The 25,021-nt window shown below is 32.4% G+C and overlaps 1 protein-coding gene across 7 annotated transcripts in view; it reads left to right on the top strand.

Moving 5' to 3' along the window:
• Positions 1–25,021, top strand: part of QKI (QKI, KH domain containing RNA binding) — a 173,873-nt gene that overhangs the window by 37,197 nt on the left and 111,655 nt on the right. For all 7 annotated transcript variants that reach the window (XM_074309358.1, XM_074309357.1, XM_074309356.1 and 4 more), the window contains exon 2: positions 17,997–18,139. In XM_074309358.1, the coding sequence (XP_074165459.1) occupies positions 17,997–18,139 (143 nt within the window). The remainder of the gene's footprint in view (positions 1–17,996; positions 18,140–25,021) is intronic.

The raw sequence follows: 25,021 nt of genomic DNA, 5'->3' as shown, positions 1-25,021 counted from the left end.
AGAAAGCCCACTATCTTGATGGGAACACCATGGAAAAGTGAAACTGAATGAGGAGAGAAGCAGAATCAGTATAATGTAAATTGTTTTGAAAAAATTTTTGAGAAAATTTTGAAATCATTAAGGCATTACCTAAATAGTCGTGATCATAGTGGTAGTACTAGTTGTAGTTGAGGTTGTCCTGGTAGAGAGGGAAGAGTGATCTCTTCAGACTTAATTGCTAGTTGTCTTGGCCACACAGCTCTTAGCAGAACAAAGTAAGGAGTTGCTGTGTGAACTCAAGTCAATGTGTCTCAGCAAGAAGTTGTAACCCGCCACACTAAACACATTCATTCTACTTCTCTGCACCTGTAAATCAAATTTCATTCATCAATTTGATATGTAGAGAAGCTCTTTTTTTTTTCTTCCTTCCTTTCTACTTTTCTTTGACCTTTCATTTTCTTTCCTTACCTCTTTTTTATTTTCCGATTTTTTTTCCTTTTTCCTTCCTTCTCTATGACTTGAATTCAAATTCTACCTCAAACATCTGTTTCTTGAATATTTTATTTTGCTAGGTAAATTTTTTCATTTTAAATCTTTTTCATGTTTATTAATTTTTTTTATTCATGAACACCTTTTGGAGTTCTAGATTTTCTCTTTGCATTCTTTTCTTCATTCATGCAAAACAATATTACAGTCATGCACATGAAGTCAGGCAAAATTTATTTTCATAGCCATATTGCAAAAAAAAAAAAATTAAACATTAAGGGGTAGAGAAAGGCATGTTTCCTAAAGTTTAATCAGATCTGTTCTTGGAGCTAGATTATCGCATTTTTGTCATGAATTCTTCAGAGCCATCATTATATTTATCAGCAGTTATTTTTTAACAATTGATCTTCATTACAGTATTTTTGTTGCTGCATATAATTTCTCCTTCAATCTGTTTCATTTTATCTAAAATTTTTCTGAAACCTTTATCTTTGTCATTTCACATAACAGAATAATATTCCATCACAGTCATATACATAAATGATTCAGCCATTGCCAAATTCAAAGAAACCCACTTGATTCTTTGTAGCAAAAAGCTGCCAGAAATATTTTTGTACATATAGGTCATTTTTCCTTTTCTTTGAGCACTTTGTTGTGTACACCTCATAGTGACATGTGGGATTCAAGGAAAAGTACCATTTTGCTGTCTTTTGTGAATATTTCTAAATTGGTTAGACGAGTTCATAAAATTCTACCAACAGTTCATTTGTGTACCTATTCTTCCATCTCCTCCAGTATTTTTCATTTGTCTTTTCTGTCATGTTAGTTGATCTGACTAAATGTGAAGGAATACCTCAGAGCTATTTTAATTTGCATTTCTCTATTAATGGAAGAGTATTTTATATGACTGGCTAACTTTGATTTCTTCTGAAAACTTTTCGTATCCTTTCACTATTTTATCAGTTGGGAAATTATTCTTATTTTTATACAAAGTAGATTTTAATATTATTGGTTTCCTTTATATTTCTATATGATTTTATCATGAATTTTAAAACATCTTGAAAAACAAGGGTTGTTGGCTTTATCAAAATACCATACACAATAAAAAGTTAATAGTTCCTATTATATAAGGGGTGAGAAGAGAACAAAAGTCGGTGAAAAACGCAGAAAAGCAAAATTGGCTTTGAAAGTAACATCCAGTTTCTTATTATCCACTTAAAAAGCTAGCTATTCATGATAGAGCTGGTCCTTCAGGTAAAATCTCCTTTTCCTATTGTGCTTTGTACCTGGAAATGTTTGTTATACAATAATCTTATTTTCTTTTATCTGTTACAGTTTTCACCTTTTCCTAACAACTTCAGATACTCCCGTTATCTATCTTGTCTCCCCCCTTCACCAAAAAAAATACCCCAAAAAAACTAAACAAAAGCCAAAAAAACAAATTAGGTATGCACAGTAAAGCAAAACATACCCTCACATTTAATCATTTCTTTGGAATTGTGGTTAGTGATTTCATGGCTGAAGTTTTTAGTCTTTTCAGTCTTTTGTTTTTCTTTATAGGGTTATTGATATTGTATAAATTGTTCTCACTTTACATAAATTCATTCAAGGCTTCTTAGATTTTTCTGAAATTCCTGTTCATTACCATCAGCTATTGACTAATTGATAAGTACTACCTCTTGCAATTTCTCGTTTATACAATAATTTTTATAAATATTTTACACATATATAATATCCTTTTCCTCATTCTTGAATTTTTTAGGGTTCAGGACTAACTTGTATATGACTTGACTTTTTTATTTCTAGATTTTGCAGTGAATTTTACTATTATATGGTGTTAGGTATTAATTTAAAGATATTTTATGCTTTCTAGTTTTCTCCTTTCAATTTTTGTTTAATTATGAATCCTTGTTCTCAAAATTAAGATTTTTTTTCCTTTTTATCAACTGCTGTGCTCAGTAGCTGCTGAATTGGGAAAAGGTAAGGGAATAAACATTCACTTAAATTTGCATTTACACTTGCTATGTACAAAGTACCTTGCTAAGTATTTTATAGTTTCATATTTGACTGCATTTCACTGTTTTTATTTTGTTTTGTTTTGTTTTGTTTTGTTTTGTTTTGTTTTGTTTTGATGCCACTATCAAATTTTGCCAAATGCTTCTTTCTGGAATAATTGTGATATCTGGCATTGATCATCTTCCCACTTTTTCCATTTTTCTTGAGTATCTTGGCCTTTTCTTTCTTCCACATGAATTTTGCTATTGCTTTGTTTAGCTCCCTAAAGTAAAGATAGGATATGTCCTTAAATAAATGATTAATATAGTGGATATTTTCAATCAGGGTCTTCACTTTTTAAATTTTATCTTTACATCTATAAAATGTTTTATAGTTGTGCTCATATAGTAGCTGTATACATCTTTGTAGGTGGACTTTTATTTAAGTTAAACATTGTATAGTGATTTTTAATGAAGTCTCTCTTACCCCAAAACAAATCAAGCAAAAATACAGAAAACAAAAAGCAAAGAAACAACAGAGTTATGTGCTTAATTTTTATAACTTAATATTTTGCCAATTGCCAACTTTTTTTTTAGTTGATTTTTCTTACTGTGGACAATGATAATCTCCAGGAAATATTTTTGTTTATTGTCTATTCTTATTGCCTTGATTTCTATTATATCAACTAATAATAGCAGTGAGAAATATTATTATATTTTGACCCCAAACTTAAAAGAAACTTTCACTTATTTCCATTGACCACATTACTGATCTCTGGTTTTAGAAATAATACTTTTTTTTTTTTTTTTTAATTTAGGGAATATCCATTTATTCCTATGTGTTTTGGTAGTTTCTTTCTTTCTTTTTTTTTTTTTTTTAATTTGAAATGGGTTGTCCTTTGTCAAGCTATTTGTGTGTCTGTTAATATGATAGTGATTTATACCTTTTGCATTAACATTGTCTGTTAGGCTTATCAATTTGCAATAAATACCTCCTCTACATTTCTGGTATGAATCCAAACTATTTTAAATATGCACTGATTTATTTTGTTGCTTTAACTCTTATGGATATTTTTATGCCTTATTTTGTGTTAATATTCATTAAGTATTTTATTCTAAAACTTTTCTCTCTGTACACACTTTCCGCCTGGTTTACATCTCAATACAAATCATTTGTATCTTGGAGGGAACTTGGTAAAATTCCTTACTTTATAGGGTTTTTTTTTGTTTTGTTTTGAAGGTATATACTGAGCTTTGTCTTTTTCATTTGGCATGCTTGAATAGCCTTTTGTTATTTTTGGTTGGAGACCTTTATATTTTCCATTCTGTATATTATGTTCCAGGCTTTCATGTGCTTAGTAGTAGTGACTCTCTATCCTTTTGAGTGGTTTTTTGGTATTTGACCTCTTTTTTTTTTTTTTTTTTTTTTTTTTTTTTTTTTTTTAAATAAATTGCTTGGATACTCTGGATTTTGACTGCTGTTTCAGAATTTTCATTTTGGAGGTTTCTTTTGGAAATTGACTGGGTTCTTTCTAATTTTATTTTACCCTCTGATTTAATAGTTCCAAATGGTTTTTATTTATAATTTCTTAAAATGCAGCATCAATTGAATGATTTTTAAACTTTACTTATCAGTTTGTTTTCCAGGTTAGTTATTTTTGACAGTAGATACTTTACATTTTCTTCTTTTATCCCTCATTAAGATTTTGATTTTGTTCTAATATTTCCTGATGTCTCACAGCACCATTAAGTTCCTTTTATTCCATTTTAACTTAAATGAGTGAAATTCTCTTTTAAACTGTTACCTTTCCACTTCTTTCCTCTGGAACTCTTGATTATATATATTTTTTATCTAGAAAGATATTTGTAGTCTAAAGAGACAAAAAAATTTTAAGAAAAAATAAGATATTTCTTAGTAATTTTTTCGTCCTTGTGGTCAAGCCATTTTTTTTGCCCTCAGAAATGGTGCTTTCAGTTGTTATGGAATTGCCCATAATATGCCTTCAAAATGTTAGTTTACTTATGATCTGTAACCTCTGCACCTGATGTGAGACTTAGTTCTAGCCTATTATCTTTTTTTCCACAGTGCCAGATATAGTACTAAATACTTTACAAAGATTCAATATATAACCCTTCAAAATAGGAGCTATTAGGTTCCCCATTTTACAGTTTAGGAAACAGAGGACAATAGAAATAAGTAAGTTGCACAGGGTCAAGAGCTAATAATTGGTGTCTGAGGCCAGGTTTGATTGAACTCAAGTCAAGGCCTAGTGCTTTGTCTATGCTACCCATCTAACTGACATAGTGGGTGACAATTATTTGGGTGTCAGCCATTAAATTATGGCACTTGGAGGCTTTAATCTTCTTTCCATCATCCATGTTCAGAGTGCTAAGGATTCATGCCTTCCTTAGGTTTCTTAGGTGATGGAGGCTCTGAGCAGTCAGAATACTTGGCATTTCTTTTCTTTGATCTCTGTCCAAGTAATTTTCCCGGACTTCCTGCCCTCTAAAACAGGAGTATTGGGGGCAAGTGCCTTGGGATATCAATACCAGAGAGTTGTCTGTTCCTGGTTCTGGGTCTGAGGTTCATGATTGCTTTGAGCTTCATGCCTTAAAGATTGAAGATGTGTTGTAGTCTTCACACCCTGCTTTATCATTTCTAGTTGAATCATTATATACTTCAACAACAATACTATATGATGATCAATTCAACAATGAGATAAACCAAGTCAGTTGCATTGAATTGAACCAGCTACACCCAGCGAAAGAACTCTGGGAGATGAGTATGAACCCCTAAATAGAATTCCCAATCCCTCTATTTTTGTCCGCCTGCGTTTTTTATTTCTTTCACAGGTTAATTGTACACTATTTCAAAGTCCGATTCTTTTTGAGCAGCAAAATAGCTGTATGGACATGTATAAATATATTGTATTTAACATAAATTTTAACATATTTAACATGTATTGGTCTACCAGCCATCTGAGGGAAGGAGTGGGGAGAAGGAAGGGAAAAATTGGAACAAAAGGTTTTGCAATTGTCAGTGCTGAAAAATTACCCATGCATATATCTTGTAAGTAAAAAGCTATAAATAAAAAAAAGAAAACTATTAACATAATTTGATTATATCAATAACAAAATAGAAATCATATGATTATCAATAGATGCAGAAAAAGCTTTTAACAAAATATAACATTCCTATTAAAAACACATTAAAACAAAGTTATGAATTATTTTCTTTATGATAATGCTTGCTGATGATTTTAAGCAGGTACTTGTTTCATAATGAAGATAAGCTAGAAGCTTATCAGTTTAGCATGTCCATTACCATCAATATTATTTGATATTGTATTTGAAATGCTAGCAATAACAATAAGAAGTGTAATGTTCTGGCTAACTTTCTGGAAGTCCTCTGGAAGGGCCTTGGTCTCAGCAAGATAGATACCAGGAGAATGAACAAGAATGAAGTCCAAAGTCTTTATTATTTCTTACATGGTCTGTGTCTGTCATAGTCAGACTGTCTCCCCTCGTCTCCTCCCCAGCCAGTTTGACAGTCTAATTTCGAGTCTGACTTTGTCCAGACTTTGTTAACAATTATATCAATTGTAAAACTATTATATCACTAGTACTAAGCATATGTAAACTAGAGAACCATTATCAATTCCATTGAGTTAGTACCTTGTTTCAAGTATACTTCTCCAAAGTTCTGCCCTCTACAAAGAAGGAAATTGAAGTATAATGAAATCAAACTATCATTTTTTGCAGATGGTGTAAAGATTTATTTGGAAAATCCTAGAGATTCTTCTAAAAAGCTAATTGTCATCACAATTAATTTACCAATTTTTTTAAAACTCAGGTAAAAACAAATAATAAAATTCAATTGGAAGAACAAAAGGCAAAATATATCAACAGAATTAATAAGGGGAAAAGGCGAAGGAAGGTTTTGCAAAGCCAGATCTATATCATCTACATACAAATGGGAGATATCATTAATTGGAAGAACATGGAACATATTACTTATCAGACTTGTTTATTATACTTTCATATAGATATAATCAGTAACGAGGATAGAAGAATTTATGATTAAAGAAAAGAATAAAAAGAGTATTATGAGGTATAAAATGAATTTAATTACATTAAATTAAGACTTTGTAAAAATAATGCCAATTCAGCCAACTTTAGAAAAATATTAGAAAGTGGGGGGAAGGTGGTTTATGGACAATTTCTCAAAGATTTCATATCATATATAGAGAACTTTGTCAAATTTAAAGAATAGTTATTCCTCAGTTGATCTCTGGTCAAAGAATATGAACAGACAGTTTTTCATTTGAAAAAGTCTTATTGAAAGATAAGACCTCACACTTAACAGATTGACTACTATCATTTTGATAAAAAGGGGAAATGATAAATGTTGAAAAGGATGTGGAAAGTTAATGTTATATACAGTAACAGCAATAATGTTCAAAGAGTAAGTTTGAATAACCAAGTTATTCAGAGGATTATAAATACTCAAATTAGCTTCAAAGGATCTATGAAGGAAGGATGATGCTATATGTTTCCAATGAAAGAACTGATAAGTTCACACATGCGCACACATCCAAATTTTGGTCTTCTCTACTATGGATTGGGAAGAAAGAAGACAGTATCTGTCCATTTGTAGTATCTGTCCAAGATAAATTGTATAAAGATCCATACACACACACATACACACACACATGCACTCTGGCTTTTTCTTCTAGTCCAGATTACAGCTTCTTAATCTGTGGGTTGTGATTCCATATGGAGTGGTATAAACTGAATGTGTGGATTGTGAAAAATTTGTTAACAGTAAAAGGTTTTTGAACATAATGACCAAAAATTTAAAGTCAAATTTGTAAAGAGTCGGAAGTGTTTCTGGCAGCACTTGGCCTTGGTGCACTGCAAGATTTCATTGCAGCATTGGTTCTGAACATTTGCTTTGCACTGCTCAAACATAGATGCTGCTAGAAACGTCTTGGCTGAAATTCTAGATGGGGTCATGTAAAAAAATTTTCAGGTGAAAAGGGCTCATGAGTGGAAAAGGTTTAAGAAACCTTGGTCTAGAGTGGTTATGAATCTCTTGTCTAGGAAGTTCTGCAGTATTCTGGTTGTGAAGAAATTAGCAGTATCATTTGTAGGCAGAAGCATCTGTAAAAAGTGATTCTTAACTGGCAATTCTTGGATCCAAAAGGTTCAAGTCTTGAGTTTTCACAAAATCTCTAAGCCTGTATGGGGGAAAACCAACAGCTTTAATTTATTAATCTTTAACTGAGTTTTCATTTATTTTGAGAACATCAACATTTCTATCAATTTCTCTAGTAAGTGCATTTGTTGGTCATTGTATAAGACTTTTTTATTTCCAAAATATAGGTATAGATAATTTCTAACATTCACTCTTGCAAATTTTGTGTTCCAAATTTTTTTCCCTTTCCTTCCCTAGATGAAAAGAGCCATGCCCATCAGAATTGATCATCACATAATCTTGTTGCTGTGTTCAATGTTCTCTTGGTTCTACTCACTTCCCTTAGCATAGGGAAGACTTAGTAAGTCTCTATAGGCCTTTCTGAAATCATTTCTTATAGAATAATAATATTCCATAACATTCATATACCCAACTCAAATTTCCTGTTTCTTGCCACTACAAAGTAAAATTTTTACACTCACATTTTTTCCTTTTTTTATGTTAAGATTATTTTTTTTTTTTTTTGAGTACTGCCAACTAAGTTAAAAATTTATAGATGGTCTAGGAATTAAGATCTATCAGTACCCTTCCCCCTAATTTGCTATTTTTACATGGTTTATGTATTTTACTTTGTTTAATGCAATTCCCGTTTAATCCCATTGTTTTATTGGGTTAAGAACAAAGCAAAATACCCTTACTTTACTAATTTAGATCCTCCATTATTTTGCTTTAACAGACCAGTTTAACTTTTGTGGTGGGATTAATAGCTTAATCCTTTCTTCCATGTAAATTTTCCCTGAAAGATGACAAAGTTGTCCACCCCTCCCCTCTCCCCAGGATTTAATTGATTCAGTAGATTTTGATTCAAGCTGAGTTTTCCTGAATGTACATACAGTTATACTTGTCTAAGGAAATAAGGCTCATGTATATGAAATTCAGGACATTTCAGGCCAAGTTGTCCTAACAAGCTTTATGATGATTGCTACTCTGCCTGCTCTTCTAATTAGAGTTCATAGAAAGATGGGTAGGTGGAGATGGGGCAGGTGTATCTACCCAAGTTAAATGCTGTGGTGTCCTTTTTTTAACCTTGAACCTCAAATAACCAAGTACTTAACCAAAGCAAGCCCATTTAATATTGTAACATTACTTTGTTTTGTAAACTGTAGATTTTTGAAATCCTTTTTTTTTTTTTTTTTAGGGCCCAACTTATGTGATGACTTATTCATAAAGATTTCTATGTACTCCCCCCTTTCAAATTTTTTATTTCTCTTGTTTTTATCCTAAAGTGAAACATCTTAACTCTATGCAATGTTAAGATTCTTGAGGTTGTCAACTGTCTTTTATTTCTTTGTAGCACATGTATCTTGTACAGTGCCTTGAATAGACTATTGATGTTTAATAAAAATTTGTTGATTTGTGTTTTGGAAATTTTGCTTAGGAAGTCAAATAAAATTGATGGTGCTCTCATTTTGCTACTCTGTGGAATATTGACACAGCTTCCTTTCTGAGACTGATACATAGAAAAAGTAAAATACTCTGCATAATTGTGTTACTGGCACATTAAATATGATTAAGTGCTTTGCTTTTAACATACTTATTTTGCATCTAAAGATGAGATGTGGAGAATAAGTAGCTATAATAATGTACAAGTGGAATTAAATGAAGTAGAGCTGAATATTTCCTAATTCTTGACAATGTAACTATCAATGTAGCTAGATAGACGTAAGCACAGGATCTTGATTTTTAAAAAAGAATAAGGAATATTTGGCTTATGCTGGATTGATTTTAAATAATATTTTAATGATAGTATTTTAGTTTACTATGTTTTCCATAAAAGGTTCTGTTTCCTTCCGTATTTCCCTTAGGCCTTTAGCACAGTGCATTATTACCCAATTTTCTGAAGACTCTGGGTGGAACAAGACTTGTGATTTCCTTCCTATAGGAAACTTCTTTCTTATCCTTGACTTTTGCATTTCTTATTTCAGTGTTCTTACCCGTCATGCCCTATCAAACGCCTACCCTGAGTTTCTACTACTGTCCACCTTTGTTCATTCTTCAGTTCTTGAATGGAGCCAGGGGAAGTCATGAAACCATTCTGATGTCTCATGACAAATTTGTGACATCTAGTTTCAACTAGGCCCTGAGTGCAGTAAGACAATTCTAATGCTTCTTCCTAATCAGTTTTTCTTGGGGGGGGGAGGGTAGAATTTGGAACACACAGTCTTAGAAAATAAATGATGAAAAACTAATTTTATATATTTGGAAAAATAAAATATTATTTGAGGGGGAAAAAAGAAAAGTAACAATAACAAGTTAAGGGAAACAAAATCAAATATAGAGGTAAGATATCAACTAGTCTTAGACTCAAGGAAATTGAGTTCAAGGGGCATATAAGATTTAGGAATTTGGGTCTCCTTAATTCCTAGGCACATGAACTTTCCATTATGTCATGCTGTCATCTTATTTTTCCAAATACATGTGAAATTAGTTTCCCCCAGACTCCAAGCAATCTATATGATTACATACATGCAGTTCTTTTAAAAACAATTCCTTATTTGTCATGTTGTGCAAGAAAAATTAGATTGAGAAAAAAAGAAACAAGACCAAAAAAAGAGTGAACACTATGCTTTGATCCACATTCAGTTTTTCCATCTGGATCCTCTCTTGTTAGCCAGTCTGAGATGTGTGAAGTGGTACTTCAGAGTTGTCTTAATTTATATTTCTCTAATCAACAGTGATTAGGACATTTTTTTATATGAATAGAAATGGCTTTAATGTTTTCATTTGAAAATTTGACCTTTTCTTTTGACATTTATCTATTGGTGACTTGTTTTCTTATAAATTTGAGTCAGTTCTCTGGTATCTCCTTTCTTTATGTTCATCCCTCAGCTCTGGCTACTATTTCTAGTCATTGTGACAACAATAATATTTCCAAGATCCAATTTCTCATTGACACCCAGTTTTCTAGTTCTGGCACTTCTTGGCTTACTCAGTTTCCATGAAGCTATGATTAGATGAATCTCTAACCCTAAATGCTTATTCTGATTTCATTTTTCCATTTGTTTCTCTATAGTATATCATTCATTTTATTTGGTATTTGGTGTATAGTTGTGCATGTGTCATATACTTTTATGATTTTGAGTACATAAACAATGTGTTTAGACTAAATTTTTAAAAAAATTAAATTTCTTTAAGTTGTATAGTTATGACGTTCTGAAGACTTCAGCTTCAGTTCTACTGAGTCTCAACCAAGGCCACTGAACATCACTTTGGCCTTGAAGGGGCACACAAGTTGCTAGTTTTTTTGCCTGCCCCACTGGCTTAAATGATCTAGTCCAGGGCCCTCCCAGTAAATTTGCCAATTATATGTGGTTTGTGACCCAAGGGAGATGGAAAAGAGAGGGAGATTAACTTCAGCGTTATTCCTTGGAAAGTAGAGGAATTCTTTGAATCACCAGTAAAATGGAGACAATTTCCTGCTTTGGATACTAGTACCTGGTGTGTAATAATTGTCTAATGAATGCATATTGACTGATTGAGGAAATGCTAAGTATGAACCTCTAAGGAACAACATAAGTATTATCAAGTTAAAACAAAACTGATCAGCATCCAGGATCCAGAAGCTGGCTCTGATTTACTATGTGAGTCAATGCACAAAGCATCTTGGTCAAGGAAATAAAAATCAATCTAAAGGTCCTATGTTAGAGAAATGGCTAGGTATGGCAAGATAATATTTGATCCGGGAGAAGGGAAAACTTCGCAGAAAAGAGGCTGTGATAATTGTCTTTGATATTTCAAGGTGTAATACTGGCATATATTCTATTTGTTTTTAGTACAGCCCCTTGTCCTCCCCCTTCTTCTCTATTTAGCCAAAAGGCAAAGATTTAAAACAACAGATTTAAATTTATGCTTGAATAATGAATAATTTAGAATAATGTTGATGTGTCCAAAAATGAAATAGCCTCTATTTGGTTCCTTCAACTAGAGGACTTCGAGGAAAGACTGGATCAGGCATGTGATGGCTAAAAGAAAACTCTTTTTAGCGCTGGTCCTTTGGTTCTAAATTACTTTTAATTTAGGGTATTCAAGGATGGACTGACTAACCCTTCTAGTGTGAGGGCTTGCCATATCCTTTTCCGGGCTGCTCATTTACCTTTGATATCCACTCTCACTCTCACTTCTGACTCCCAAGAAGTCATGTGCATGCAGCAGCCACACCTTGCTAAATTAATTTCAGTAGTTGGGCTAAACCAGGTTGAAGGTAATTGTCTGTCCCAAGCATGTGAAGACTTCCTCTAGTGGAGAGGGTAAGAACAGTTTATTCTTACTGCCATGAATGTGGCTCAATCACATGTTGCTGAGTGCTTAGAAGTTAGTAAAACATCAAAGCCGCCAGTTATTCATTGCATCCTGAGCCATCTTCAGGTCTTTTGTTTTGCCTTTGGACTTTGTTGATCCCTGCAGAGGGTGTAAAGCTCCTAGAGTAGTTTTTGACATTTCCTTCTTAAAATCATTTTACAAATAAGGAAACTGAGGCAAAACTAATAAGTAAGGAGACCCAGATTTGGATCAGGAAGATGTCTCCTGACCTTAGGCCCAATGTCCTAGCAGCTATTTTTCTAAATATATTTCCTTCCTTACATTGTAATATATATAGATGAGTAAAGTTTATTTCCAATTGTTAAATACCTCATAGTATATAATATAACTTGGTAGACTAGGATAGTAATAGTCATTTATTTGCATAATGCTTTTTGTGTTGCAAAATGCATAATGTATTCTCATATGGTACTCATGGCAACTCTGAGGTGGGTCTTAGCTGTATTGTTTTCTTATCCTATTATCAAGGAACTTACATTCTGTCAGGGAAGATATATTAAAAAGATTTTAGAAGGGAGGATGCTAGTATTTGGGGTGGTGGGTATATTAGGAAAGATTTGATGTAGAATCTTGAATTTGAGTTGTCTTGAAAGAAATAAGGGATTCTAAGAACCAGAGATGAAGAGGAAGTCATTCTAGGAATGGGAGTTAACTACCTATCTTAAGGCATTTCCATCTGAAAATGGAAATGGAGCATCATGCATAAGTGAGGAGAAATGTTAAGTAATAGTGTTTGATTGGATTTTATAGTGCTTAAAGAGATAGATATGCAGTAGTAATTGGATGTAGTACTTACATCCCAGTATGTAATCTGAAAGCATAGGGATAAAAGAAGTTTTCCTTATAGTAATAAGCAGTATTAATTTAAAGCCATTAGCAGTCATTATTTGTAATGGAGAGAAGCTAGACACATTCCCAATAAAATCAGGGGTAAAATAAGAATTCCTATTATCACCATTATTATTTAGAAATTTTTGGCTTTAGCAATTAGAAAAGAAAAAGGAATTGAAGGAATTAGAATAGTCAATGAGGAGATAAAACTTAGCATTCTTTGTAGATGATATGATGATATACTTAGAGAATCCTAAAAGCTACTTGAAACAATTAACAGTTTTAGCAAAGTTGCAGGATATAAAATAAACCACAAATCATCAGCATTTCTATATATTAATGAAAAAAGCCCAGCAGCAAGAGATAGATTTTGGTATAACTGCCAAGACCAACTCAGGAAATATATGAATACAATTATAAAACACTTCTCACCAAAATAAAGTCCAATATAAACAATTGGAAAAAATAGCATTTGCTCACGGGTTGCCAAGTTAATATAATAAAAATGACAATTCCGCCTAAATTGGCCTACTTATTCAGTGGCATACCACATACCAGTGCTAAAAAATAATTTTATAGAGCAAGAAAAAATAATAAAATTCTTCTGGAAGAACAAAAGGTCAAGAAAATTTAAGAAACAAAGGATGGTGGTTTATCAGTATCAGATCTAAAACTATATTATAAAGCAGCAGTCCTTTTGGGTTTTAGCTAAGAAATAGAGTGATGGATTAATGGAGTAGGTTAGATACACAGGAGACAGTAATCACACCCTATAGTACTCTAGTATTTGATAAATTCCCAAACTCCAATTTTGAGAATAAGAACTCAGTTTGACAAAAATTGTTGAGAAAACTGGAAAATGTCAGAAACTCGGCATAGACCTACATCTCACATTCCATACCAAAATAAGGTCAAATTGGGTATGTGATTTGGGATTAAAGGATAATACTATAAACAATTTAGAGAATAAAGGATAATTTAGTTATCAGATTTTGGGAAAAGGGAGGAATTTATGACCAAAGGAGAACTACAGAATGTTATGAAAGGCAAAATGGAAACTTTGATTACATTAAATTAAAATTAAAAAGTTTTTGCACAAACAAAATCAACAGAAACAAGATTAAAAAAGGGAAGAACAAAGCTAGGGGAAAAAATCTTTACAGCCCATGTTTCTGATAACATATGTAATATAAAACATATAAAGAAGTATGCCAAATTTATAAGAATACAAGTTATACCCTAGTTCCCAATTGCAAAGGATATGAACAGACAATTTGCAGATGATGAAATTAAAGCCATCTATAGTTATATGGGAAAATGCCCTAAATCACTATTGGTCTCACCTCTCAGATTGGCTAAGATGACAGGAAAAGATGATAAAAGGAAAAAGGGTCCATATGTGCAAAAAAATATTTGTAGCAGCTCTTTTTCTGGTAGCAAAGAATTGGAAAATGCCTGTGCCTGTCAATTGGGAAATGGCTAAACAAGTTGTAGTATATGAAGATAATGGGATATTAACATTGTACTATAAAAAATGAACAAACTGAATGCCTTAAAATTTACCTGAATTGATGTTGAGTGGAACAAGCAGAACCCAGAATACATTGTACACAGTAATAGCAAGAATGTGCGATAATCAACTATGAAAGACTGTTCTTAAGTGATTCAGTGACCCAAAGCAATCCCAATAAACTTTGGATAGAAAACATCATCTGCATTCAGAAAGAGATATGTGGAGATTGAATGTAAATCAACACATACTATGTTTACTTTATTCTTGTTTTTTTTTCTTTTTGTTCTGATTTTTCTCTCCCAACATGATTCATTAAAAAATGGTGATTTTAAAAGTTAATTATATCCGAATACAATCCTTCATTTGCAACAACAACAACAAAATTCACTTCTGCACATATATATTGTACCTAGGATATACTATAAGATATTTAATATGTATGGGAATGCCTGCCATCTAGGGGAGGGGGTGGAGGGAAGGAGGGGAAAAACTTGGAACAGAAGGGAGTACAAGGGATAATGTTGTTTTTAAAAAAAATTACCTATGCATATGTACTGTCAAAGAAAATGTTATAATTATAAACATTAATAATAAAAAAGTTAATTATACATGTTAAAAAAGAAAGAAACACAGTAGTAAGGGGAAAAAAAAGAAGTAATGGGTTCCTGCACCAAGTTGTGGCTAAATGGAGAGAAGGGGACATAAATAAGAGTAGTCATTAAGATAGAAATAAGATTTGCAATAAGGACCAATAGATTGGATACATGAGTTCAGTTCAAAAAAAAAAAGTTAGGATGACTACAATTGGGAGAATGGTGGTGACCTTAGCAGTAAGATTTTTACATGTATGAAAATTTTATATATGCACACACTACATACATACATAATATCTGTCTTTCCATATTTCTGTAAAGCTATTTCTCTTTTGTTCTTTCTTACACCATAATAATATCAAATTGATATTATCATAACCCATTTAGCCATTCTTCGGGGGCCCCTCCGATTTTTTTATATATATATCCATTTCTTTAAAAAGCCAAATTTTTGGAAATCCCTAGGTAGAGGTTGTTTTGCTTAGGACTGATGCTTCCATTTAATCTATGCATTTCTCTTTTCCTCCTATTTATTGAGTAAAATGTATTTCTCTACTCAATTTTGTGTATATATTCATTCTTCATCCTTTTAACCAGTTCATATAAGTGTTATCTGTTCTCACAAGGAGGAAGATGGTAATAGCTAACACTTCTACTTGTGCAATCTGATTATATGTGATAATTCTCCCTAATTTTTCTCACCATAGTCTGTTCTTTTTTCTATTTTTTCCCCCCAACCTTCTTATAAGGTCAGCAAGAGCTACTACCAGGTTTTCTGTTTAATTACATCCCTCTATGAGCCCAGAGGATAAGTCACAAGGGTAACATGTATTATTTTTCCATATTAGGATTATAAATGATTTATCCTTGTTTAGTCCCCTGTAGTTATCCAGTTATTTTATTTTTTGTTTTTCTAGATTCTTCTGATCTTTTCATCTGGAATGCTTGGAAGTACTTAATTCTATTAAAGATCCAATTTTTCCCTGTGAGATTATCCTGAGTTTTGCTGAGTAAATTAATTTTGGCTATAAACTTCTATCCTTTGCCTTCTGGAATGTTATATTACAAGCTTCTACTCCTTTACACTTAATCTATTCCTCCTAAATGAATGTGCCTATGGTTCCTTGGTACTTGTAATTATTTTTCTTTCTTGGCTGCTTATATTTACTTCATCTGGAACTCCTGGATTTTGGCTCTGATTTTTTTTTTTTTTTTTTTTAAATTTCTAGGCTTAAGACCAGACTGCAGATGTCTAGGCAAAATATATATATGTTGGTCCTTCCCTTGCTTTTCTTGGGAGTATTGAGTATTTTAGTCATATTTAAGGGACAGCTCAAACTGGAGACCTGTAAGCTTTTAATTCTCCCTTAGAGGTCTGATCTGGGGCAAAGTTTGATTGTTCCTCTTATGGTTTGAAATTTGCAAGTTCCTAACCTAGGCCTGGATCTTTGCAAACATTCTCACTTTGTATTTGTTTTGTTTCCTTAGACAACCATTGAGCCATCTTGAAATTTCAACCCCTGGTTAAATTAAATTTTCTAGGCTTTCCTTTCGTTTTTGATTCCTGTCCTGATTAATCATTTGTGGGATTCAGACTGGACTGGATAGATTAGTTTATGAAGAGAGTTATGAGGCAGGGGAGACAATAAGAAGCCAGGTCAGCTATGGAGAGGAACTGAATTGGAGGTCATGTCTGTGAGTCCTGAGAATATCTGAAGAACTGAGATTGAATTGACAGGATTTGTCAGCTGCTTCTGCTTTGTTGGCCGAGAAAGATTGTGAGCACAGATTTTGAAAATCTAGGAGATTTCACAGATGGTAAAATAATAGATAGTTATACCACCTCTAATGAAGATTATAAACCATATGTGTCTGAATCCATAGCATAAATGGGGGAACTTCGGCTATTCTTATTCATACTAATCTTCATAGTGTGATCACCTTGAGTTCTCAAAGGCCAAGGCAGTTGTTTAATGCAATCTCTGTCAAGTACTACCAAACTTTTGAGTGGAGGCCTTTTAGTTAGTATAGACTTTATTATGGGCTATCTGCCTTGTGGGAGCATTTTTTTGGCAATATCATCTTTCAAAAGCATTATGTACTAAGAAGTAGAAGAGTTATAAGGTTAGTTGATAGAAGAGTATACTGAAAATATTCAGGTTGAAAGTGTTCTGATGGTTTGTCATGTCATGATTCATTGTCAGTATAATATAATTCTATAATGCTCATCAGGATGAGCTGGTGCTCTATCCACTGTGCCACCTAGCTGCCCCCTTGTACAGATACTCTTGAAGACATTCAGTAAAAACAGTTCTTTTGAGCTCACCCTTGCATATACATACTCATGTGATGGAATTTCACAAAACGGATACAATTTAGATATTACACACTGATTTAGTTCTATGGAAGTACTGAAAGAGTGTTGTAATGAGGTAGATTCAGTGAGTGAAGGTGGTACTATTGAATAAGATAAACCTTTCCCCATCCTTTTCCCCCCACCTTAATTTCTGATTTCCCAAAAGGTTACTCTATTTGTTAGAAATTTTGTGAGAATCAAATATTGTCAAATTGTTCCTATCAAAAGTAGCTTCAGAAGACTGATAGTGGAAACAACATTTGTTAAAGAGGTCACATATTAGAGGTACAGAATGAGACTAACCTATTCTGGATGGTATTGATTGGCTTTACTTGTCTTTATAAAGAGGGAGAATTTTTATGGGGTGAAAAGGGGGAAGAGTGAATTAATGGATAATTAAATTTAGACAAAAAAAGAAAATAGGAATAGCTTGAAAACAAATCAGAAGGCAACTGCTAACAGGGTTTTCAACCTTGTGAAATTTAATATTTTTAATAGAAAATCCAAATTGTGCACAAGCAAAGCTGATATTATCCTTTTAAAATTTGCTTCATTGGTGGTGGTTGTTGACAATGATTGAATTCATTTTTAAAAATTAAAAATACATTTTTTGGTGCCAGCAAATATTCTGGTGGCTAATACTTTCTTTTTTATTTCCTCTTAACAGAAATTAGCAGAGTACGAAAAGACATGTATAATGACACGTTAAATGGAAGTACAGAGAAAAGGAGTGCAGAGCTTCCTGATGCTGTGGGACCTATTGTTCAGTTACAAGAGAAACTCTATGTGCCTGTAAAAGAATACCCCGATGTAAGTAGTAACTTTTCTGTTGAATCATCATAATTTGCCTTCCTTCTTATGGGGAGATAACACTACTGAGTGACCACTTTACCACCATTACATTTATATGAATTTTAGGGAATAGATGTGGCTGGTGTAGATTAACAGCTAGTAAAAAATAAAAAGTTTTTAAATTTTAGATTTTCAGTTTCACTTCTCTTTCTTTTAGTTATACATGTTTCTTATGTTTTAGATATGTTAATCCAGATAAAGAAGTCACATTTTAGACCAATAATTTATAGTTAGCAATAGTTGGGGGGTGGAGGGCTAATGTTCTTAATTTCTATTTGATCTATTTTATAATTTAATCCATTTAATCTAGTAAATAGAAATTTGTTTTCTTATATTTAGCTAAATTTTGTGATAAGATTATAAAATATTGGGTGTTTTTTTTTTTTTTTTTTTTTTTTTTTCCCTGTGTATAAAGTCAGTAAAAGGAGTTGATTTTATTTGTGAATATCTAAAAGTTCTTAAATAGATAAGTGCCAATTATATCACTGAACTGGAAAGCAAATAAATCTTTTCCCAATACACATGTTCATTAATAGATTTAAGGATATATTTTAAGAGTATAGAGATGACGCATGACTTTTGGATTGAGAAGTTCACAGACTTCCTTTTTTAGGAGGACTTTCAATAGGCACTTTATTTGTGGTTTTTAGCAATCTTCTTTAAGATTATTCTTAGAAGTAATCATTAACCAATTTAAGAATTTCTAATTTTAGAATTGGATAATTTGTTCATTTACCGAATGTGAAAGAATATAAATATATTTTATATTTAGTTCATGAGATAAGATATTTTTAAAAACAATTGTTCTTTGAAGTAATCCCTATAATGACAAAATAGCTGATATTGCTTCAGAGAACACATGTTTTAAAATAATTCATCTTTAGTTTAGAAATATTTAGACTTTTTGTGGAAATAGAAATTAGTTAATTTTACAGAAATTTAAATGTTTTTAATATATTACTTTGGGCAGGTAAGTGGTGCAGTGTATATAGTGTGTGGACCATTCTGGAATGAGAAGGGCCTGGGTTCAAATTCAGCCTCAGACATTTTCTAGCTATGTGACTCTGGGCAAGTCACTTAATCTCTTATTTGTAAAATGTATATAATGATAGTGCCTATTTTCCAGGGTTGTTGTGAGGTTCAAATATGATAATACTTCTCTCATAACATTTAGGTGAGATTATTCCATTAGGCTTTCTTGTTAATAGGCCCAGTTGTATTCAGACTTTTAGTCTTTTATTAGTCTTTTCTTCTAGAAATCATGGTAAAGAGACAGAGCTAAAATAAACTCCATATAGTGTGTAGCTATAAAGAAGAGGTTTGGTATTGGAACTGAGAAGAATAAAACTTTTTTGAGAAATTCTAGCTGCAGATATGATTATTTAAAAATTGGAGAATCTTGTGAAATTTAGAGTTACAGAATTTGGATTTGAATTTTTCCTTTGTTTCTGTTTGTGATGGTATGCAAGGCACTTGACTTCTTTGGGACCCACTTCCTTGTCTTACAGGGAGATTGGACCAGAAGATCTTTAACGCCTCTTTTAGTTCTAAACCTGTTATCCCATGACCTGACAAAGAGAGAGCATAGTTTTAAAACTCAGGAATTTTTTGCCATGTAGGAATACTTTTTTCCAAAAGCGATGAGCAAATTGTTCTTGTTTATTTTGAGCCAAGAAAAGGGACTCTTTAAAAGGGGAAGTAGCAGTTGATGACAGTCGAAAGGTAAAGCAAGTCTGGGTGTTCCTTGGGGCTTTTGGACAGCAAGAAAGCTGCAACTGAGAAATGTACTTAAAGATTTTGTGCCAGTAGGAGACACCAGTCCTATACCTTTCATCTGAACCATTTGTCTTCTATTCTATCAGTAGCAACATTGTTAAATAGTATTTTGTAGCCTTATCTGGAAGCATAAAAATTATATTAATTTTGAGTGTCAGCGAATTTGGGAATGAGCTATAGAAAATAGTTGCATGTTTTCAATCATTGGTAATTGTTATTAACTTTGCATCTTATTAGAGTTAGAAAAGCCATTAGAGATTGAGTAAGAGGGATGAAAAGAAAAGGTAATAAATAAAGTCTATTAAATGCTACTATGCCAAATATAGACTCGTATGATTCCAAATCTGATGGAAAATCTGTAACACCATACTGTCTCTTTTTTTGTTCTATATTATTTTTAATAGCACAATTGGATTTGAATTGTAAAACTTGGAACAAAAATTCCACCAGTTTTGCTAATACAATGAATTCCTTCAGTAGATGAAGGGGAGGGGATAAACATTTTATATAGCCTACTGTGTGCCACTGTGCAAAGTACTTCACAGGTATCTCACTTTATCCTCATACCAACTCTTGGAGACAAGTGCTATTATCATCATTTTACAATTGGGGAAATTGAGGCAATTGTTTGTCCAGGGTCACAGGGTTAGTTAAGTGCCAGAGGCCAAATTTGAATTCAAATCTTAATTCCAGGCCCCAAATTTTATTTTTTAGGATGTTAGCTACAACAGTAAGAAATTTTCTCTTTAATTGGAATTATTAAAACAAGGACTGAAATGACCACTTGTTGAATATGATGTTGAAGAGATTTTTATTCTTGATTTTGTATGATTGGACTATATAGCCATGGAAATTCCTTGTTTTTTGACTGAAACCTAAGTCATAACTCAGTCATCCACAAAGATGCATTAGAAGTCAAATTCAGAGCAGATTCTTAACGGGTAGGACAATTTATAAAATATAAGTGTGTGAGCCAGGTAGAAACTTCAATTTGGAATGGAACTTAAAATTAATTTAGCATAAGTTCTTTCAATACAAGAATTTCTTTCAACAGCATTCCTGTTCAGACTATTCAACGTCCTCCAAGATGCTTCACTTCTTATAATTCATTCAATAGATACATAAAATTGTATTATTTAATCTTTACCAGAGTTAAGATAAAAGCAGTTCTGAGATTGCTGTCACTGTCTTTCTGGAAGTTGTTGTTTTTTTTTTTTTTTTTAATATGTGTCTTATTGCATATGTAGATTAAATGCTTTATCAGTTGAATTTTTAAAATTGTGATTTAAGGGTTCAGAAAAGAATCCCTTCCATACTAGGACAGGATTTAGAGATAATATACCTCATTTTGGTCCCTTACAACCATTCTAGTTCTTTATATTTTGAAAGTTTTTTTCTATGACCTGAAACAAGTATTTATTGCATCCTCAAGGTCTTCTTATAACATGTGGATGTGTTTTCAGATATTTTGTGAACGATAATTCTGTTTTTGGGTGATTTTGAGTTCTTCTGTCTCTTTTATTTTTCATTTTGATAATTTTTGCAATCTGCAGCGAAAATTTTTATAGTTTTTACTGTTCATATTCCTTAATGATAATCTTTTTGGTTGCTGATGGAAACAATGTCTTTTTTTTCCCCCTGAAGCAATTGGAGTCAAGTGACTTGCCCAGGGTCAAGGTAATCTTGTGTCTTAGCTCTTTAATTGGAACCAATTGGAAATTCATAATTGTTGGATACATTCAGGAGTATAATACCTATTGTTTTTCTTACTATGTCTTGATGAAATGATGTTTCCTTGTTCCAAAGTTTTTCTGTTAGTATTTAATAAGTTTCTAGGGTGCTCTAAGAATATAAATAATAATATTGATGATAAGCAAGTGTTCTGTCTCTTTGTTGGTATTATGGATCCCATGTATGTAAATATTAGTTTTTCCTATTATCATCATCTTTTTGGCATCTTTCTTTGATGAAATTACAGATGGAAATGGAACAAGGGCAAGTTTTGATTTTGCTGTTGTTTTATATTTACTGTTCAATAGATTTTTCATAGGTAGAAAAATAATTTTGAATGAAAAGATAGTAGCTCATCCTCCCTGAAGACTTTTTTTAGTAAAACTTGAGTGAACAGGACAACAAGATCAGTGCACTCATCATACAGTCCCTAGATGATTTTGTACTGTCACAATATATGTTTTGAAAGTTTTTCATTCCAGACAGCTTAGGGATTATGTACATTTATGGTGTACATCTATTAAAAACATTCTTTTTGGATTAATGTTATGTTTATTTGATAGTGATAATATTCTTTATGGTGAACGTGTTAGGACCCTGGATGCCTTAGAATCAGCAGGAGTCAGGATAAGCAAAAGTCTTTATTCTAAGTCTTTAGCGATAGAAATGAAGAGAGCGGACACATAGGATCTCTGCGACCTCATCTTCTCATCAGCCTGGCAGAAGTGACCCTGGCTATTCTCACTGCACCTCCTAGTCCCTCCCACAATTCTCTGTATACACCAAACAATTGGGCTAGCACAGGATAGTGGGAAGGGCCTTTTCCTTTTCTTTTCTTTTTTTTTTTTTAAAGGCCTGGGGTTAAAGTGACTTGCCCAGGGTCACACAGCTAGGAAATGTTAAGTGTCTGAGACCACATTTGAACTCGAGTCCTCCTGAATTCAGGGCTGGTGCCCCTATCCACTGCGCCACCTAGCTGCCCCTGGGAAGGGCCATTTTCCAAGCATATTCTTATAGAGTATTGTGCAATCAGTAATTAGCCTCAAGTGTTCTATTGTCTTACCCCAGTGCATTGACTCAAGAGTTTCAGCCCTTTACAATTCTTGTTCTTGTATAGCTTTTCATTGAGCTCTTAGATGCTTCAAGTCTTTATTTGTAATACAGTTATCGTCTTTTGGTGTAATTCTGACTGAGTGATAGCTCATGTCAAGATGGCTCAGTGGGTGAGGGTGCTGGACCTAAAATGAGAAAGATTTGATTTAAACCTGCTGCTGTGATTCTGGGCAAGTCATTGAAACTGTGTCTGCTTCAATTTTCTTATGTATAAAATGGAAGTAATAATACCATGTACTTCACAGATTGTTATCTATGAATTCAGATAATGTATGTATAAAGTATTTTGTGTGTGTTATTTTATAAATTGCCTATTAGGGTTTAGACACTGAGGATAACAGTTACAAATAGTGAGCTTTCTTACCTATCTTTCTAGGAGTTTAATAGTTGCTAAAATTTTGTAGCTTTGCATCATACTGCATGGTTTCTGCCAATTCCATAACCTATATTGATCACTAAGTCTTAGCTTCTTAAAGATAACTCTTCTATAATTTTTTTGGAGACTGTAACCTGGTTATCACAAGCCTTTGCTTTTTGACAAATCCTCATTACTGAAACCTTTGTTTCACACATCTTTGGCAACATAGCATTGGTTGAGTTCACATGAGGAACCCCCAACTGTCTTTGTTTAGTGAACAGCTAATCTTCTATTTTAAGAATTGAAATCCAGCTGTCCTCTTTCTCCATTTTGGTAGGGAACTTAATATTAAATTTTTCTGTAACTGTATTGTATTTCTTTAAAATTGTTTAGGTGTTTATGAGATAATTTTCAAATCTGTTATGATTTGATTTTCATTTTGAACAGTATACAATGAGTGGTATTGCATAAGGCTTATTATGTATTTTTGTCATTTAACTTTGATTTTAGGATGTCAGCCATTTATCACATTCAACCTAGTCCTTGATTGTTTGGAAGAATTTGTACATATACCTCCATCTGTGGTTCATTGCAGCCTCTGAAAACATGCATTATTCTTTCCTTGGCATATGCTACACATTTTAAGCTCAGTAAATCTATATCATATTTTCATGTCATGTCACTGAGGAAGATTCAATGAGAGGAAAAGACTATTTGATATTTTTTCAGTGGAAAAAAATTTTTCAACCATAAATATGATATAAGTAGTAAGTATTTTAATTTGAATCCTTAGATTTGGAAACTATATGCACAGTGCTTTTTATGAAAGACGGTACGAGATTTAAACTTAGACAGAACCACTTTGGAATTTAAATATTATCTAGAAAATATTTTGTATCAATTATTCTTAATATTATGTTAGTGCTATATTTTGTTTTTATTTGTATTTTATTTTTTTAATAGCTTTTTATTGACAAAACATGTGCATGGGTAAGGTTTCACGGTTGACCCTTGCAAAAATTTACTTTTCCCCTCCTTCCCTCCATCCCTTCTCCTAGATGGCAGGTAGTCCCATACATGTTAAATATGCTAACGTATATGTTAAATACAATATATACATATTTACACAGTTATCTTGCTGGTGCTATATTTTCAATAGAGAATAATTTTCTCTGTGCATGTAAAATATCTAACATTCTCATACTACTGAATTCCATCTTATATATTTGTAATACAAGAATAAGACATGCACCAAACATTGATAATTACCTTTGATAATTTGCTTTTTGGTTTGTTATAGAGAAAAAATTTAAGTTGTCCTTTATATACTTGGGGTTTTTTGGTATAATTCTTTAACTAAAAGGCCAAAATTTTTTTTGTTCTTTCATTTTTAGATTTATTTACTTGGCTGTTGGAAGATGTGGGTGCTTATATAATTGTTGGCACTGCTTACTGCTGTTTGTATCAGTTCAATTCTTCTCATGTTTTTCTGTAAATATGCTCTTCATCCTTTATCGCACACATTCCATTACAATCATAATCAGAGGCAGCAGTTTGTTCAACTATTCCCCAATTGATAAACAGCTCAATTTCCAAATCTTTGCCACCATCAATCCCTCTATCCCCAAAACAAAACAAAATCCTGCTATTAGTTTTGTCTTTTTTTTTTTTTTTTTTTTTTTTTTTTTTTTTTTTTTTGGAGTACAGATCTACTAATAACATTGCTGGGTCTTAGGTTTATACAGTTTTTTATAGCCCTTTATTTATAGTTCCAATTTTTTAAATAGTTTTTTTTTTTCTTCTTCAAAATCTCTGTGAGAAGCCTTCTAGCTATTTAACTTTCTCCACCTCACTGAATTTGT

The sequence above is a fragment of the Sminthopsis crassicaudata genome, chromosome 4 (assembly GCF_048593235.1).
Source record: "Sminthopsis crassicaudata isolate SCR6 chromosome 4, ASM4859323v1, whole genome shotgun sequence".
NCBI lineage: Eukaryota > Metazoa > Chordata > Mammalia > Dasyuromorphia > Dasyuridae > Sminthopsis > Sminthopsis crassicaudata.
Note: the sequence above shows the minus strand (reverse complement) of the source record. Positions and strands in the feature narration are given on the sequence as shown.